The sequence below is a fragment of the Limanda limanda genome, chromosome 11 (genome assembly GCF_963576545.1).
Source record: "Limanda limanda chromosome 11, fLimLim1.1, whole genome shotgun sequence".
Taxonomy (NCBI): domain Eukaryota; kingdom Metazoa; phylum Chordata; class Actinopteri; order Pleuronectiformes; family Pleuronectidae; genus Limanda; species Limanda limanda.
In genome coordinates, this window is record NC_083646.1 from 9,316,694 (window position 1) to 9,332,202 (window position 15,509).

Here is a 15,509-nt window from a genome sequence, read left to right on the forward strand (position 1 = left end):
AAACAACTCATTAACTAGAGAGACTCAAATCAAGTCAGGCCAATTGATAAACAGCAAACAACACCACAGAAGAGAAGTTACAAAGATGAATAGATTAACAAGAACATGCACAATACATAATAAAAGCACTGTTGTATTAATAATGATGGTAGAATAAAAAGAGTCAGAAATCATTTTCACATTGTATACATGTGTATGAATATCTATAGACCTATATAGTTTCATTCACAATGTAATTTTAACTCAGAACTGAGCAGAATCCTTCAAAGGGAGACTCTGTTAAACTGCAAAATATACTTTGGTAGAATATGGGAATTGGAACGATAAGAGTGAACGTTTTGTTTTCCCAATGAGCACTTTTCGAAGGTTTAGATTGTTTGGCAACAACGGGGCTCAATAGGTGGCTTTAGATAAAGCACCACATTAAAAGCAAGTATGGAGCAATCTTTGGTCTTTTATCCACCATTAGTCAAACATGAGAGCTCTGGTGTCTGTTCTGCTCGTAGGAGCTGTGTGTCAGTCTGGACCACTCAACGTTTAGCGGTAACGTCAGAATATACTTTCTATGGAATAGGTTCTATCTCGTAACAAGTGTAATCCGTGTTATGTGGCCTATGTTGTTTTTGTCTTGATATTTGTATACATGAGAGAAATGAGTCTCAACAGCATCAGGCTATTTAGGACTTGCTGGGGATCAAAGAAGTCCTATAACAAATCATTTCTAGCCTAGCACATGTGTAATTTCATGCATTGGTGTTTTTTGTCTCTGGAGTCAGCAGTTTTGAACGACACGTGGCTCGGTCCTCCTGTAAAATCCATATTCAGCAGCTGTGGTTGTGAACCGGACCATCTGCAGAGCTGCAGCCATGTCTTTACATGCCGAGGTTAAAGGTCACTGAAAACATACTGTGCTAAACATAGATGTACAGAGTGCTCTGCAGCAACATCACCTGGAGTATGAAGTTCAGGAAGAGTCAAAGAATTAAACAACTTTTCATTACTTAGAGAATTGTTTCAACTTTTTAAAACACATGTTTTCCTTTCATGGACGACTCTGAAAAGGTTTTGTAGTTGATACAATCAAATGTATAGAGTGTGACACAACAGACCATCCCACACTTAACACAATATTTGCTTTTTCAACACGCAGACATTTCACTCCAGGACCCTGATTGGTGGAGAGTAATGGTTGGAGGTGCGTCCAGCAGGTAAAGGGCAGAGCTACTTTCTATTTAAACCAGGTTCCAGGTGAAGTTCTCTCATCATCAGGATCCCACAGCAACCATGAGGTCTCTTGTCTTCGTTCTGCTCATCGGAGCTGCTTGTGAGTTGTGTCTTTCTGCTTCCATTTAAAGTTTTAAGTATTCTGAAGAGAAATATTCTCTTGGTTTCTCACCTTTTGGTCTCTCTGGTGTTTTCAGTTGCCTTGGAGGACGACAAGATCGTCGGAGGGTATGAGTGCACACCTCATTCCCAGGCCCATCAGGTGTCTCTGAACTCTGGCTACCACTTCTGTGGAGGCTCCCTGGTCAACGAGAACTGGGTTGTGTCTGCTGCTCACTGCTACAAGTCGTACGTCACCTCTTGATGTTATGAAGAAAACATTTTTACATGCAAGAATCAATGTTTTGAAACAGCATCGTGAAACTGACATGTAAAACCCTCCTCTCTCTCCTGTGCAGCCGTGTGGAGGTGCGTATGGGCGAGCACAACCTCAGGGTCAATGAGGGAACCGAGCAGTACATCAGCTCCGCCCGTGTCATCCGCCACCCCAACTACAGCTCCTACAACATCAACAACGACATCATGCTGATCAAGCTGAGCAAGCCCGCCACCCTCAACCAGAACGTGAAGGCTGTGGCTCTGCCCACCAGCTGTGCCCCCGCTGGCACCATGTGCATCGTCTCTGGATGGGGCAACACAATGAGCTCCAGTGAGTAACAATTGCATAGAAACTGCTCTGAGGTCCAGATTTGTTTGGGATAACATTAAAAAACTTTTCTCTAATACTTTGTTTCCCATCCTGCAGCCGACAGTAACAAGCTGCAGTGCCTGGATCTCCCCATCCTCTCTTTCAGGGACTGTGATAACTCCTACCCTGGCCAGATCACCGATGCCATGTTCTGTGCTGGATACCTGGAGGGAGGAAAGGACTCTTGCCAGGTGTGCAACACGAAAGAAATCTGCAGACATGTTTTTCCTACATCACTGCATGTCAGTTGCATTTTCATTGAAATCATCCCTGAATTGTTTTAATTTTCTCTCTCCCAGGGTGACTCCGGTGGCCCCGTCGTGTGCAACGGTGAGCTGCAGGGTGTTGTGTCCTGGGGCTACGGATGTGCTGAGAGGGGAAATCCTGGTGTCTACGCTAAGGTAACTTTCCACAGAGAGAGATATTTAATCCACAGTGAGACACTGATGAAGTGATCTAACTCTGATTCTTCCTCATTCACAGGTCTGCCTCTTCAACGACTGGCTGGAGGCCACCATGAGCAGATATTAAATCTGATCCTTTGATCGTACTCCGCTGCCTTTCTTCCATCGTTCTAACTCCAACATTGATGTAAATTGTTGAACAATGTGCCGCCTTTGAGCATCTGAATCAATAAAGTCCTCAAAATTGACTTTCAAATAATGTTCCTTTTCATTTCTTTCCACATCATGGTGAACACAATTTTAAAATGTGCTGGGATTTTTCAACAAGATCCTAAACTGTTCACGGCTTCAAGGAAATTCTGCAAAAAACAAGGTTTATCTTGGATCCACCACAACTACTGTATGTTGACAAATAAAATGTTCAAGTCACAAATTTTGTGACTGAACATAACTTTTTTAGACAGTTTGATTCATACAACAGTTTAAAATGAAACACTTAATACATAAGGTGATAATAAGACTCAATGTTTTTCCATCTAGATAAACTCTATGTCACACAATTGCTTATAACACTATAATGTGGCCTAAATTATGCTTTCTATTGATTTTCATCAGAATGACCTGAAGAGCAAACAACACCACAGAAGAGAAGATACAAAGATAATTAGATCAACAAAAATATACACAATATATAATAAAAGCACTGTTGTATTAATAATGATGGGAGAATAAAAAGTGTCAGAAATCATTTTCACATGATGCATACATGTGTATGAATATATATAGACCTATATAGTTTCATTCACCATACATGTGCCAGTGAAAGTGTACAACTGACCTTGACTTTCATTGCAGTACCAAATCAAGGTCATGATGCCTGGATGACTACAGCCTGTTCAAAAACATATAGAACTGAACTCAAACACAGCAACAAATCAAACTACAACAACATACACAGTTTTAAACTGTACTTTTATCACAGATCCGAGATCCTTCAAAAAGAGTCCTAGTAAAACTTTGCAAAATATCCTTTGTGAGAATTTTTTAATTAATACGATAAGAGTAAAGGTTATTTTTCTCCGGAAGCATTTTTTTAGGGTTTTGATCGGTCAGCAACACCAGGCTCAATCGGTGGCTTCAAGCACTCAATAAAAAGTATGAAGCAATCTTTGGCTTTTTATCGACCATTAGTCAAACATGAGATCTCTGGTGTCTGGGCTGCTCGTAATAGCTGTATGTGAATAAGTATGGACCACATATTCATCTGAATCAATAAAGTCTTCAACATTGATTTTCAAATAATGTTTCTTTTCATTTCTCTCCACATCATGGTGAACACTTTTTTCAAATATGCTTCGGTTTTTCACCAAGATCTTAAACTGTTCACGACTCCTCGGAAATACAGTAAAAACAATGTTTATCTTGGATCCACCACAACTACTATATGTTGCAAAAAAAATGTTCAAGTCACTAACTTTGTCATGACATAACTATCTTAGACAGTTTGATTCATTCAACAGTTAAGAATGAAACACTAAATATATAAGTTGATAATAAGACTCAAGGTTTTTCATTATAGATAAACAGTATATGATCAAAAAGCTTATAACACTATAGTATGGTTTAAATTATGCTTTCTATTGATTTTCATTAGAATGACCTGAAACATTGTCAAACATGATGAAGTTTGCAAACAACCCATTAACTAGAGAGACTCAAATCAAGTGAAGCCAATTGATACGGAGAAAACAACACCACAGCAGAGAAGTTACAAAGATTAATAGATCAACAAGAACATACACAATATATAATAAAAGCACTGTTGTATTAATAATGATGGGAGAATAAAAAGCCTCAAAATTATTTTCACATGATGTATATGTGTTTATATATAGACCTTCATGTATATAGTTTCATTCACAATACCGGTACCAGTGAAAGTGTCCAACAGGCATTGCATAACATTGGAGGACCAAGTCAAGGTCATGATGCCTGGATGATTACAGCCTGTTCAAAAACATATAGAACTGAACTCAAACACAGAAACTAATCAAACTACAACAACATACACAGTTTTAAACTGTATTTTTATCACAGAACTGAGCAGAATCCTTCAAAAAGAGACTAAGTGAAACTCTGCAAATTATCTTATGGTAAAAAAATGTAATGGTACGATAAGAGTGAATGTTTCATTTCCCCTGATGACAACTATTCAGAGGTTTTGATTGGTCAGCAACACCAGGGTTTGGCTGAATCGGTGTTTTTAGATAAAAAACTCAATAAAAGCAAGTATAGAGCAATCATTGTCCTTTTATCCACTATTAGTCGAACATGAGAGCTCTGGTGTCTCTGCTGCTCGTAGGAGCTGTGTGTCAGTCTGGACCACTCAATGTTTAGAGGTAATGTCAGAATATACTTTCTATGGGATTGGTTCTATCTCGTAAAAAGTGCAATCCATGTTATGTGGCCTTTGTTGTTTTTGTCTTGATATTTATATTAAATGAGAGAAATTAGTCTCAAAAGCATCAGGCCATTTAGGACTTGCTGGTTATCAAAATTGAGAAGTCATATAACAAATAATTTGTAGTGTAGTACATGTGTAATTTCATGCATTGGTGTTTTTGTCTCTGGAGTCAGCAGTTTTGAACGACACGTGGCTTGGTCCTCCTGTAAAATCCATATTCAGCAGCTGTGGTTGTGAACCGGACCATCTGCAGAGCTGCAGCCATGTCTTTACATGCCGAGGTTAAAGGTCACTAAAAACATACTGTGCTAAACATAGATGTACAGAGTGCTCTGCAGCAACATCACCTGGAGTATGAAGTTCAGGAAGAGTCACAGAATTTAACAACTTCTCATTACTTAGAGAATTGTTTCAACTGTTTAAAACACGTGTTTTCCTTTCATGGACGACTCTGAAAAGGTTTTGTAGATGATACAATCTAATGTATAGAGTGTGACACAACAGACCATCCCACATTTTACACAATATTTGCTTTTCCAACACACAGAAATTTCAGTCCAGGTCCCTGGTTGGTGGAGAGCAATGGTGGGAGGTGTGTCCAGCAGGTAAAGGGCAGAGCTTCCTTTCTATTTAAACCAGGTTCCAGGTGAAGTTCTCTCATCAACAGGATCCCACAGCAACCATGAGGTCTCTTGTCTTCGTTCTGCTCATCGGAGCTGCTTGTGAGTTGTGTCTTTCTGCTTCAATGTAAATTTTTATATATTGTAAAAAGAAATGTTCTCTTGGTTTCTCACCTTTTGGTCTCTCTGGTGTTTTCAGTTGCCTTGGAGGACGACAAGATCGTCGGAGGGTATGAGTGCACGCCTCATTCCCAGGCCCATCAGGTGTCTCTGAACTCTGGCTACCACTTCTGTGGAGGCTCCCTGGTCAACGAGAACTGGGTTGTGTCTGCTGCTCACTGCTACAAGTCGTACGTCACCTCTTGATGTTATGAAGAAAACATTTTTACATGCAAGAATCAATGTTTTGAAACAGCATCGTGAAACTGACATGTAAAACCCTCCTCTCTCTCCTGTGCAGCCGTGTGGAGGTGCGTATGGGCGAGCACAACCTCAGGGTCAATGAGGGAACCGAGCAGTACATCAGCTCCGCCCGTGTCATCCGCCACCCCAACTACAGCTCCTACAACATCAACAACGACATCATGCTGATCAAGCTGAGCAAGCCCGCCACCCTCAACCAGAACGTGAAGGCTGTGGCTCTGCCCACCAGCTGTGCCCCCGCTGGCACCATGTGCATCGTCTCTGGATGGGGAGACACCATGAGCTCCAGTGAGTAACATCTGCATAGAAACTGCTCTGAGGTCCAGATTTGTTTTGGATAACACTAAAAAACTTTTCTCTAATACTTTGTTTCTCATCCTGCAGCCGACAGTAACAAGCTGCAGTGCCTGGATCTCCCCATCCTGTCTTTCAGGGACTGTGATAACTCCTACCCTGGCCAGATCACTGATGCCATGTTCTGTGCTGGATACCTGGAGGGAGGAAAGGACTCTTGCCAGGTGCGTAACAAGAAGAAAACCTGCTGACATGTTTTTCCTACATGACTGCATATCAGTTGCATTTTTCATTGTAATCATCCCTGAATTGTTTTCATTTTCTCTCTCCCAGGGTGACTCCGGTGGCCCCGTCGTGTGCAACGGTGAGCTGCAGGGTGTTGTGTCCTGGGGCTACGGATGTGCTGAGAGGGGAAATCCTGGTGTCTACGCCAAGGTAACTTTCCACAGAGAGAGATATTTAATCCACAGTGAGACACTGATGAACTGATCTAACTCTGATTCTTCCTCATTCACAGGTCTGCCTCTTCAACGACTGGCTGGAGGCCACCATGAGCAGCTACTAAATCTGATCCTGTGATTGTACTCCGCTGCCTTTCTTCCATCGTTCTAACTCCAACATTGATGTAAATTGTTGAACAATGTGCCGCCTTTGAGCATCTGAATCAATAAAGTCCTCAACATTGACTTTCAAATAATGTTCCTTTTCATTTCTTTCCACATCATGGTGAACACAATTTTAAAATGTGCTGGGATTTTTCAACAAGATCTTAAACTGTTCACTGCTTCAAGGAAATTCTGTAAAAACAAGGTTTATCTTGGATCCACCACAACTACTGTATGTTGACAAATAAAATGTTCAAGTCACAAATTTTGTGACTGAACATAACTTTTTTAGACAGTTTGATTCATACAACAGTTTAGAATGAAAAACTTAATACATAAGGTGATAATAAGACTCAAGGTTTTTCCATCTAGATAAACTCTATGTCACACAATTGCTTATAACACTATAATGTGGCTTAAATTATGCTTTCTATTGACTTTCATCAGAATGACCTGAAGAGCAAACAACACCACAGAAGAGAAGTAACAAAGATAATTAGATCAACAAAAATATACACAATATATAATAAAAGCATTGTTGTATTAATAATGATGGGAGAATAAAAAGTGTCAGAAATCATTTTCACATGATGCATACATGTGTATGAATATATATATACCCATATAATTTCATTCACCATAAATGTGCCAGTGAAAGTGTACAACTGACCTTGACTTTCACTGCAGGACCAAGTCAAGGTCATGATGCCTGGATAATTACAGCCTGTTCAAAAACAGGCTGTAATATATATATATATATATATATACCTATATATTTCCATTCACTATACCAGATCCAGTGAGTCGGTCTGTGAGAAAGTGTCAAACTGGGATTGCATAACATTGCAGGACCAAATCAAGGTCATGATGCCTCGATGACTACAGCCTGTTCAAAAACATATAGAACTGAACTCAAACACAGCAACGAATCAAACTACAACAACATACACAGTTTTAAACTGTACTTTTATCACAGATCCGAGATCCTTCAAAATGAGTCCTAGTAAAACTTTGCAAAATATCCTTTGTGAGAATTTTTTAATTAATACGATAAGAGTAAAGGTTATTTTTCTCCGGAAGCATTTTTTTAGGGTTTTGATCGGTGAGCAACACCAGGCTCAATCGGTGGCTTCAAGCACTCAATAAAAAGTATGGAGCAATCTTTGGCTTTTTATCGACCATTAGTCAAACATGAGATCTCTGGTGTCTGGGCTGCTCGTAATAGCTGTGTATAAGTATGGACCACATATTCAACTGAATCAATAAAGTCTTAAACATCGACTTTTAAATAAGGTTTCTTTTCATTTCTCTCCACATCATGGTGAACACTTTTTTCAAATATGCTTCGGTTTTTCACCAAGATCTTAAACTGTTCACGACTCGTCGGAAATACAGTAAAAACAATGTTTATCTTGGATCCACCACAACTACTATATGTTGCAAAAAAAAATTTCAAGTCACTAACTTTGTCATGACATAACTATCTTAGACAGTTTGATTCATTCAACAGTTAAGAATGAAACACTAAATATATAAGTTGATAATAAGACTCAAGGTTTTTCATTATAGATAAACAGTATATGATCAAAAAGCTTATAACACTATAGTGTGGTTTAAATTATGCTTTCTATTGATTTTCATCAGAATGACCTGAAACATTGTCAAACATGATGAAGTTTGCAAACAACCCATTAACTAGGGAGACTCAAATTAAGTGAAGCCATTTGATACGGAGAAAACAACACCACAGCAGAGAAGTTACAAAGATTAATAGATCAACAAGAACATACACAATATATAATAAAAGCACTGTTGTATTAATAATGATGGGAGAATAAAAAGCCTCAAAATTATTTTCACATGATGTATATGTGTTTATATATAGACCTTCATGTATATAGTTTCATTCACAATACCAGTACCAGTGAAAGTGTCCAACTGGCATTGCATAACATTGCAGGACCAAGTCAAGGTCATGATGCCTGGATGATTACAGCCTGTTCAAAAACATATAGAACTGAACTCAAACACAGAAACTAATCAAACTACAACAACATACACAGTTTTAAACTGTATTTTTATCACAGAACTGAGCAGAATCCTTCAAAAAGAGACTCAGTGAAACTCTGCAAATTATCTTATGGTAAAAAAATGTAATGGTACGATAAAAGTGCATGTTTCATTTCCCCCGATGACAACTATTCAGAGGTTTTGATTGGTCAGCAACACCAGGGTTTGGCTGAATCGGTGGCTTTAGATAAAAAAACTCAATAAAAGCAAGTATGGAGCAATCATTGGCCTTTTATCCACTATTAGTCGAACATGAGAGCTCTGGTGTCTCTGCTGCTCGTAGGAGCTGTGTGTCAGTCTGGACCACTCAACGTTTAGAGGTAATGTCAGAATATACTTTCTATGGGATTGGATCTATCTCGTAAAAAGTGCAATCCATGTTATGTGGCCTTTGTTGTTTTTGTCTTGATATTTATATTAAATGAGAGAAATGAGTGTCAAAAGCATCAGGCCATTTAGGACTTGCTGGTTATCAAAATTGAGAAGTCATATAACAAATAATTTTTAGCGTAGTACATGTGTAATTTCATGCATTGGTGTTTTTGTCTCTGGAGTCAGCAGTTTTGAACGACACGTGGCTTGGTCCTCCTGTAAAATCCATATTCAGCAGCTGTGGTTGTGAACCGGACCATCTGCAGAGCTGCAGCCATGTCTTCACACGCCGAGGTTAAAGGTCACTGAAAACATACTGTGCTAAACATAGATGTACAGAGTGCTCTGCAGCAACATCACCTGGAGTATGAAGTTCAGGAAGAGTCACAGAATTAAACAACTTCTCATTACTTAGAGAATTGTTTCAACTTTTTAAAACACATGTTTTCCTTTCATGGACGACTCTGAAGAGCTTTTGTAGATGATACAATCTAATGTATAGAATGTGACACAACAGACCATCCCACATTTTACACAATATTTGCTTTTCCAACACGCAGAAATTTCAGTCCAGGTCCCTGATTGGTGGAGAATAATGGTGGGAGGTGTGTCCAGCAGGTAAAGGGCAGAGCTTCCTTTCTATTTAAACCAGGTTCCAGGTGAAGTTCTCTCATCAACAGGATCCCACAGCAACCATGAGGTCTCTTGTCTTTGTTCTGCTCATCGGAGCTGCTTGTGAGTTGTGTCTTTCTGCTGCCATCTAAAGTTTTAAATATTCTAAAGAGAAATATTCTCTTGAGTTCTAACATTTGATCTCTTGGGTGTTTTCAGTTGCCTTGGAGGACGACAAGATCGTCGGAGGGTATGAGTGCACGCCTCATTCCCAGGCCCATCAGGTGTCTCTGAACTCTGGCTACCACTTCTGTGGAGGCTCCCTGGTCAACGAGAACTGGGTTGTGTCTGCTGCTCACTGCTACAAGTCGTACGTCACCTCTTGATGTTATGAAGGCACATTTTTACATGCAAGAATAATTGTTTTGAAACAGCATCATGAAATTTACATGTAAAACCCTCCTCTCTCTCCTGTGCAGCCGTGTGGAGGTACGTATGGGCGAGCACAACCTCAGGGTCAATGAGGGAACCGAGCAGTACATCAGCTCCGCCCGTGTCATCCGCCACCCCAACTACAGCTCCTACAACATCAACAACGACATCATGCTGATCAAGCTGAGCAAGCCTGCCACCCTCAACCAGAACGTGAAGGCTGTGGCTCTGCCCACCAGCTGTGCCCCCGCTGGCACCATGTGCATCGTCTCTGGATGGGGCAACACAATGAGCTCCAGTGTGTAACATCTGCATAGTAACTGCTCTGAGGTCCAGATTTGTTTGGGATAACTTTAAAAACCCTTTTCTCTAATACTTTGTTTCCCATCCTGCAGCCGACAGTAACAAGCTGCAGTGCCTGGATCTCCCCATCCTGTCTTTCAGCGACTGTGATAACTCCTACCCTGGCATGATCACTGATGCCATGTTCTGCGCTGGATACCTGGAGGGAGGAAAGGACTCTTGCCAGGTGTGTAACAAGAAGGAAACCTGCAGACATGTTTTTCCTACATGACTGCATGTCAGTTTAATTTTTCATTGCAATCATCTTATAACTGTTTTTTAATTTTCTCTCTCCCAGGGTGACTCCGGTGGCCCCGTCGTGTGCAACGGTGAGCTGCAGGGTGTTGTGTCCTGGGGCTACGGATGTGCTGAGAGGGGAAATCCTGGTGTCTACGCCAAGGTAACTTTCCAAAGAGAGAGATTACTAATCCACAGTGAGACACTGATGAACTGATCTAACTCTGATTCTTCCTCATTCACAGGTCTGCCTCTTCAACGACTGGCTGACGAGCACCATGAGCAGCTATTAAATCTGATCCTGTGATCGTACTCCGCTGCCTTACTTCCATCGTTCTAACTCCAACATTGATGTATATTTGTGAACAATGTGCCGCCTTTGAGCATCTGAATCAATAAAGTTTTAAACATCTACTTTCAAATAATGTTCTTTTTCATTTCTTTCCACATCATGGTGCACAATATTTTTTAAAAAGTGTTTTGGGTAGTAAAAATAAACCATTTTCACATAACATATATATATATATAGACCTATATATTTCCATTCACTATACCATATCCAGTGGGTCGGTCTGTGAGAAAGTGTCCAACTGGGATTGCATAACATTGCAGGACAGAGTCAAGGTCATGATGCCTGGATGATTACAGCCTGTACAAAAACATATAGAACTGAACTCAAACACAGCAACGAATCAAACAACAACAACATACACAGTTTTAAACTGTACTTTTATCACAGAACTGAGCAAAATCCTTCAAAAAGAGACTCTGCAAAATATCCTTTGTGAGAATTTTTTAATTAATTCGATAAGAGAAAAGGATATTTTTCCCCATAAGCAATTTTTTAGGGTTTTGATTGGTCAGCAACACCAGGCTCAATCGGTAGCTTCAAGCACTCAATGAAAAATATGGAGCAATCTTTGGCTTTTTATCGACCATTAGTCAAACATGAGATCTCTGGTGTCTGGGCTGCTCGTAATCGCTGTTTATAAGTATGGACCACATATTCAACTGAATCAATAAAGTCTTAAACATCGACTTTCAAATAATGTTTCTTTTCATTTCTCTCCACATCATGGTGAACGCTTTTTTCAAATATGCTTCGGTTTTTCACCAAGATCTTAAACTGTTCACGACTCCTCGGAAATACAGTAAAAACAATGTTTATCTTGGATCCACCACAACTTCTATATGTTGCAAAAAAAATGTTCAAGTCACAAACTTTGTCATGACATAACTATCTTAGACAGTTTGATTCATGCATCAGTCTATAATGAAACACTAAATAAATATGTTGATCATAAGACTAAAGCTTTTTCCATCGAGATATTCAGTATGTGACAAAAATGCTTATAACACTATAGTGTGGTTTAAATTATGCTTTCTATAGATTTTCATCAGAATGACCTGAAAAATGGTCAAACATAATGAAGTTTGCAAACAACCCAATTAACTAGAGAGACTCAAATCAAGTGAAGCCAATTGATACGGAGCAAACAACACCACAGAAGGGAAGTGACAAAGATAAACAGATCAACAAGAACATACACAATATATAATAAGACTAAAGAACTGTTTATAGAGGCCTATATATTTCCGTTCACTATACCAGAGCCCGTCTGTGAGAAAGTGTCCAGCTGACATTTCATTGCAGGACAGAGTCAAGGTCATGATGCCTGGATGATTAGAGCGTGTTCAAAAACATATAACTGAACTCAAACATAGGCAACGAATCAAACTACAACAACATACACAGTTTTAAACTGTACTTTTATCAATGAACTGAGCAGAATCCTTCAAAAAGAGACTCAGTGAAACTCTTTTAAAAATGTTTTTTGTAGATTTTTTTAATTGGTACAAGAATATTAAATGTTTTTCCCCCATAAGCACTTTTTGAGGGTTTTGATTGGTTGGCAAAAACCAGGGGTGGGGCTGAATCGGTGGCTATAGATAAAGCACCAAATAAAAAGCAAGTAGGGAGCAATCTTTGTCCTTTTATCCACCATTAGCCAAACATGAGAGCCCTGGTGTTTGTGCTGCTCGTAGGAGCTGTGTGTAAGTCTGTACCACTCAACGTTTAGAGATAAAGTCAGAAAATACTTTCTATGGGATAGGTTCTGCCAAAGAGACAACAGATCTATTACATGACCCTGGAACCGTGGTTCTAAATGATACCACAGAGGCAAAGAAGAAACTCTTTATTTGATGTCTTCTATGCATTTCATTAAAGGTCAAGACAATAAACATATATATGACTGTTTTTTTCAGTTGCCTTGGAGGACGACAAGATCGTCGGAGGGTATGAGTGCACGCCTCATTCCCAGCCCCATCAGGTGTCTCTGAACTCCGGCTACCACTTCTGCGGAGGCTCCCTGGTCAACGAGAACTGGGTGGTGTCAGCCGCTCACTGCTTCAAACCGTGGGTGCTGTGCAAACATCAGAGACGACACTTCTCACACAATCAAAGTCTTCTGTTCACTCATCCACAGCTTCTGCTTCTCTTCCAGGAAAATGGACATCATCCTCGGTGATCACAACCGCTGGTTCATGGATGGCAATGAACAGATCATCCCCGCTACCCATGTGATTCCTCACCCCGACTACAACTCATGGCTTATCGACAATGACATCATGCTGATCAAGCTTAGCCAGCCACCCACCATCAACCAGTATGTGCGGCCTGTGGCTCTGCCCACCAGCTGTGCCCCCGCTGGCACCATGTGCACAGTCTCTGGCTGGGGTGTCACCATGAGCTCCTGTGAGTATTAAAGGGACTCTTACCTTTGTTGCATTTGAGAATTACAGCACATTCGAATCATCCCGCCTTCCTCCAATGCCCCACCCCCTCGTTCCCATCCGCGGTGTTTTTTCTTTTGTTTTTCCCCCTGGGAACGGCTGTTTCAGTACGCCGTGGACCACTTTGGTCTGCCATCGTCAGTCGCTACGGTCGATACGGTCGCTACTCGCTACTGTCTGCCGTGGAATCAAAACAAACCCTATAGTTGAGGACGCGCCTTGATGACGCGGGCCCGAATGCCCCACAAGAAGCAGACGGGCTTCCTGTCTGTTTCCATGCAGCAAACAGACAGGTCTGTCGGCCAATAAGGTCCTTCGGTCCGAAGAATTTTATTGGTTGAAGTTTTCACTAAATATTACGAGAGTGAAATAATTGTTTGCTTTAACTCCTGGTGGGTCTGTCTTGCATTTTAGAGTGTCATTACCTTATTAATACCAATTTAACCTTATCCACAAAAAGTGTAAAAATGCAACAAAGGTAAGAGTCCCTTTAAGCATATTCTCAACAAGCTGTGGTTATTCACTCATGCATTTGATCCAACTTGTATTAATCCCTGTGTTAAATCCCTGCAGCTGTTGACAGTAATAGGCTACAGTGCCTGGACATCCCCATCCTGTCCGATGAGGACTGTGACAACTCCTACCCCGGGATGCTCACTGAGGCCATGCTCTGTGCTGGATCCCTGGAGGGAGGCAAGGACTCCTGCCAGGTGTGCATGTCTCTTTTTGTAAAGTGGACAAGAATATCTGCTGTACATTTGTGTAAATGTCCATCTGCTTGACTGCCCCTCCTTCTCTCAGGGTGACTCTGGCGGTCCTTTTGTGTGTAATGGGGAGCTGCAGGGGGTTGTGTCCTGGGGCTTCGGATGTGCAGAGAAGAACCACCCCGGTGTATACGCGAAGGTAAAAAAGAAAAAGAGTCTCCTCCAGCTATCATTTCTGTCTGTATTATTGCAGAAAAATATCCTCAAAGCCTGATGTGATATGTAGTTCCAACACATTTCTTTCCTCTCTCTACTGCATCAGACCTGCGTTCTCACAGACTGGCTGCAGAGGACCATGGCTGCCTACTGAGTCCGAGACAAACTCATCCCTGCTACTGCAAAAACCCTGAGTCCATTAAACTCTCTCTGACATGAAAATAAAATAAGTGCAACACCAGTATTTAAAGTTTGTTTCTTTATTTTGCACTGCTCTGTGATCGGTTTTATATTTTCGAATTATGAAAATTCAGTCATGATCTACTCACTTTTTTGGAGTTGCAGGGGTTAACAGAGTTGCAGCCAATTGCAATAGCATTTAAGTAAATGGTGAACGATTCTTCAATGTATATAAACAGATGAATTCATAAGATGCCTCCATTCGTCCTGTGGTTTCATCCAAGTGTCCGTAAGGCCCGACATTCAAATCCATTCAAAGAGCTGTGTTCACATGTGGATCACAGCGGATATTTAGGCTTTAAACGTGGTGTAAATGACAGCGTCTAGAGTCGAAGGTCAAACACTTCACCCACAAAGGTCAAACACTTCATCCACGAATGTCAACACTTCACCCTCCATCTGCATTGTGGTGAGTGGAGAATGAGTGAACTTTCATATTTGGGTGAACTATCCGTTTAATATGAGAGTTATTTCAGACAAACAACAAATAAAACAGATCACAATATGAATAAATATTTTTAGAATTAACTTGATTAACAATTAATAAAAATGGTTTCATGTTTATCATTTCTGATTGTAAACAACATGTTTTGTATTTAATATCCAAATAACCTCAGAAAAGTTAAACAGCCCCTATTATCATGTATTAAATATTGTCACTACTCATATTAACAATTAAATATGGATTTATTTTTTATTCTCGCTT

At 40.3% G+C, this 15,509-nt stretch overlaps 4 protein-coding genes across 12 annotated transcripts; all 4 read left to right on the plus strand.

Annotated features, from left to right (window-relative positions):
* The first annotated feature begins 1,279 nt into the window (after positions 1-1,279).
* On the plus strand, positions 1,280-2,503 carry LOC133014386 (trypsin-1-like). Of its 3 annotated transcripts, none has more exons than XM_061081613.1 (6): positions 1,280-1,324; positions 1,422-1,572; positions 1,683-1,937; positions 2,037-2,163; positions 2,272-2,373; positions 2,456-2,503. In XM_061081613.1, exons 1-6 carry the CDS (start codon positions 1,285-1,287, stop codon positions 2,501-2,503), a joined length of 723 nt encoding a protein of 240 aa, XP_060937596.1. In that variant the 5' UTR covers positions 1,280-1,284. The 3 variants fall into 3 exon arrangements, with proteins under 3 accessions (XP_060937596.1, XP_060937595.1, XP_060937597.1); XM_061081612.1 differs by having other exon boundaries at positions 1,683-1,933; positions 2,030-2,163; XM_061081614.1 differs by having other exon boundaries at positions 1,285-1,333; positions 1,683-1,933; positions 2,030-2,163.
* Positions 2,504-5,504: 3,001 nt separating this feature from the next.
* Positions 5,505-6,742, plus strand: LOC133014476 (trypsin-1-like). 3 transcript variants are annotated; one of them, XM_061081729.1, is made up of 6 exons: positions 5,505-5,562; positions 5,660-5,810; positions 5,921-6,171; positions 6,268-6,401; positions 6,511-6,612; positions 6,695-6,742. In XM_061081729.1, the coding sequence occupies exons 1-6, from the start codon at positions 5,523-5,525 to the stop codon at positions 6,740-6,742; spliced, it is 726 nt and encodes a 241-aa protein (XP_060937712.1). In that variant the 5' UTR covers positions 5,505-5,522. The 3 variants fall into 3 exon arrangements, with proteins under 3 accessions (XP_060937712.1, XP_060937710.1, XP_060937711.1); XM_061081727.1 differs by having other exon boundaries at positions 5,515-5,562; positions 5,921-6,175; positions 6,275-6,401; XM_061081728.1 differs by having other exon boundaries at positions 5,523-5,571.
* Positions 6,743-9,104: 2,362 nt separating this feature from the next.
* On the plus strand, positions 9,105-11,140 carry LOC133014479 (trypsin-1). 4 transcript variants are annotated; one of them, XM_061081735.1, is made up of 6 exons: positions 9,105-9,164; positions 10,067-10,206; positions 10,316-10,566; positions 10,664-10,797; positions 10,909-11,010; positions 11,093-11,140. In XM_061081735.1, the coding sequence occupies exons 1-6, from the start codon at positions 9,105-9,107 to the stop codon at positions 11,138-11,140; spliced, it is 735 nt and encodes a 244-aa protein (XP_060937718.1). The 4 variants fall into 4 exon arrangements, with proteins under 4 accessions (XP_060937718.1, XP_060937720.1, XP_060937717.1 ...); XM_061081737.1 differs by lacking the exon at positions 9,105-9,164 and adding an exon at positions 9,902-9,959 and having other exon boundaries at positions 10,056-10,206; XM_061081734.1 differs by lacking the exon at positions 9,105-9,164 and adding an exon at positions 9,920-9,968 and having other exon boundaries at positions 10,056-10,206.
* A 1,722-nt stretch (positions 11,141-12,862) lies between these two features.
* LOC133014480 (trypsin-1-like) lies at positions 12,863-14,717 on the plus strand. 2 transcript variants are annotated; one of them, XM_061081739.1, is made up of 6 exons: positions 12,863-12,902; positions 13,116-13,266; positions 13,355-13,609; positions 14,227-14,353; positions 14,445-14,546; positions 14,670-14,717. In XM_061081739.1, the coding sequence occupies exons 1-6, from the start codon at positions 12,863-12,865 to the stop codon at positions 14,715-14,717; spliced, it is 723 nt and encodes a 240-aa protein (XP_060937722.1). The 2 variants fall into 2 exon arrangements, with proteins under 2 accessions (XP_060937722.1, XP_060937721.1); XM_061081738.1 differs by having other exon boundaries at positions 13,355-13,605; positions 14,217-14,353.
* The last annotated feature ends 792 nt before the right edge of the window (positions 14,718-15,509 follow it).

Excerpts from the sequence above, each read along its gene's own strand:
- LOC133014386 (XM_061081614.1), top strand. The coding sequence starts at position 1,285 with ATGAGGTCTCTTGTCTTCGTTCTGCTCATCGGAGCTGCTTGTGAGTTG. Across the intron at positions 1,334-1,421 it reads CGGAGCTGCTTGTGAGTTGT|TTGCCTTGGAGGACGACAAG; the intron begins GTCTTTCTGCTT and ends TGGTGTTTTCAG. Across the intron at positions 1,573-1,682 it reads GCTGCTCACTGCTACAAGTC|CCGTGTGGAGGTGCGTATGG; the intron begins GTACGTCACCTC and ends TCTCCTGTGCAG.
- LOC133014480 (XM_061081738.1), top strand. The coding sequence starts at position 12,863 with ATGAGAGCCCTGGTGTTTGTGCTGCTCGTAGGAGCTGTGT. Across the intron at positions 13,267-13,354 it reads GCCGCTCACTGCTTCAAACC|GAAAATGGACATCATCCTCG; the intron begins GTGGGTGCTGTG and ends CTTCTCTTCCAG. Across the intron at positions 14,547-14,669 it reads ACCCCGGTGTATACGCGAAG|ACCTGCGTTCTCACAGACTG; the intron begins GTAAAAAAGAAA and ends CTACTGCATCAG.
- LOC133014476 (XM_061081728.1), top strand. The coding sequence starts at position 5,523 with ATGAGGTCTCTTGTCTTCGTTCTGCTCATCGGAGCTGCTTGTGAGTTG. Across the intron at positions 5,811-5,920 it reads GCTGCTCACTGCTACAAGTC|CCGTGTGGAGGTGCGTATGG; the intron begins GTACGTCACCTC and ends TCTCCTGTGCAG. Across the intron at positions 6,402-6,510 it reads GAGGAAAGGACTCTTGCCAG|GGTGACTCCGGTGGCCCCGT; the intron begins GTGCGTAACAAG and ends TCTCTCTCCCAG.
- LOC133014479 (XM_061081735.1), top strand. The coding sequence starts at position 9,105 with ATGAGAGCTCTGGTGTCTCTGCTGCTCGTAGGAGCTGTGTGTCAGTCT. Across the intron at positions 10,798-10,908 it reads GAGGAAAGGACTCTTGCCAG|GGTGACTCCGGTGGCCCCGT; the intron begins GTGTGTAACAAG and ends TCTCTCTCCCAG. Across the intron at positions 11,011-11,092 it reads ATCCTGGTGTCTACGCCAAG|GTCTGCCTCTTCAACGACTG; the intron begins GTAACTTTCCAA and ends CCTCATTCACAG.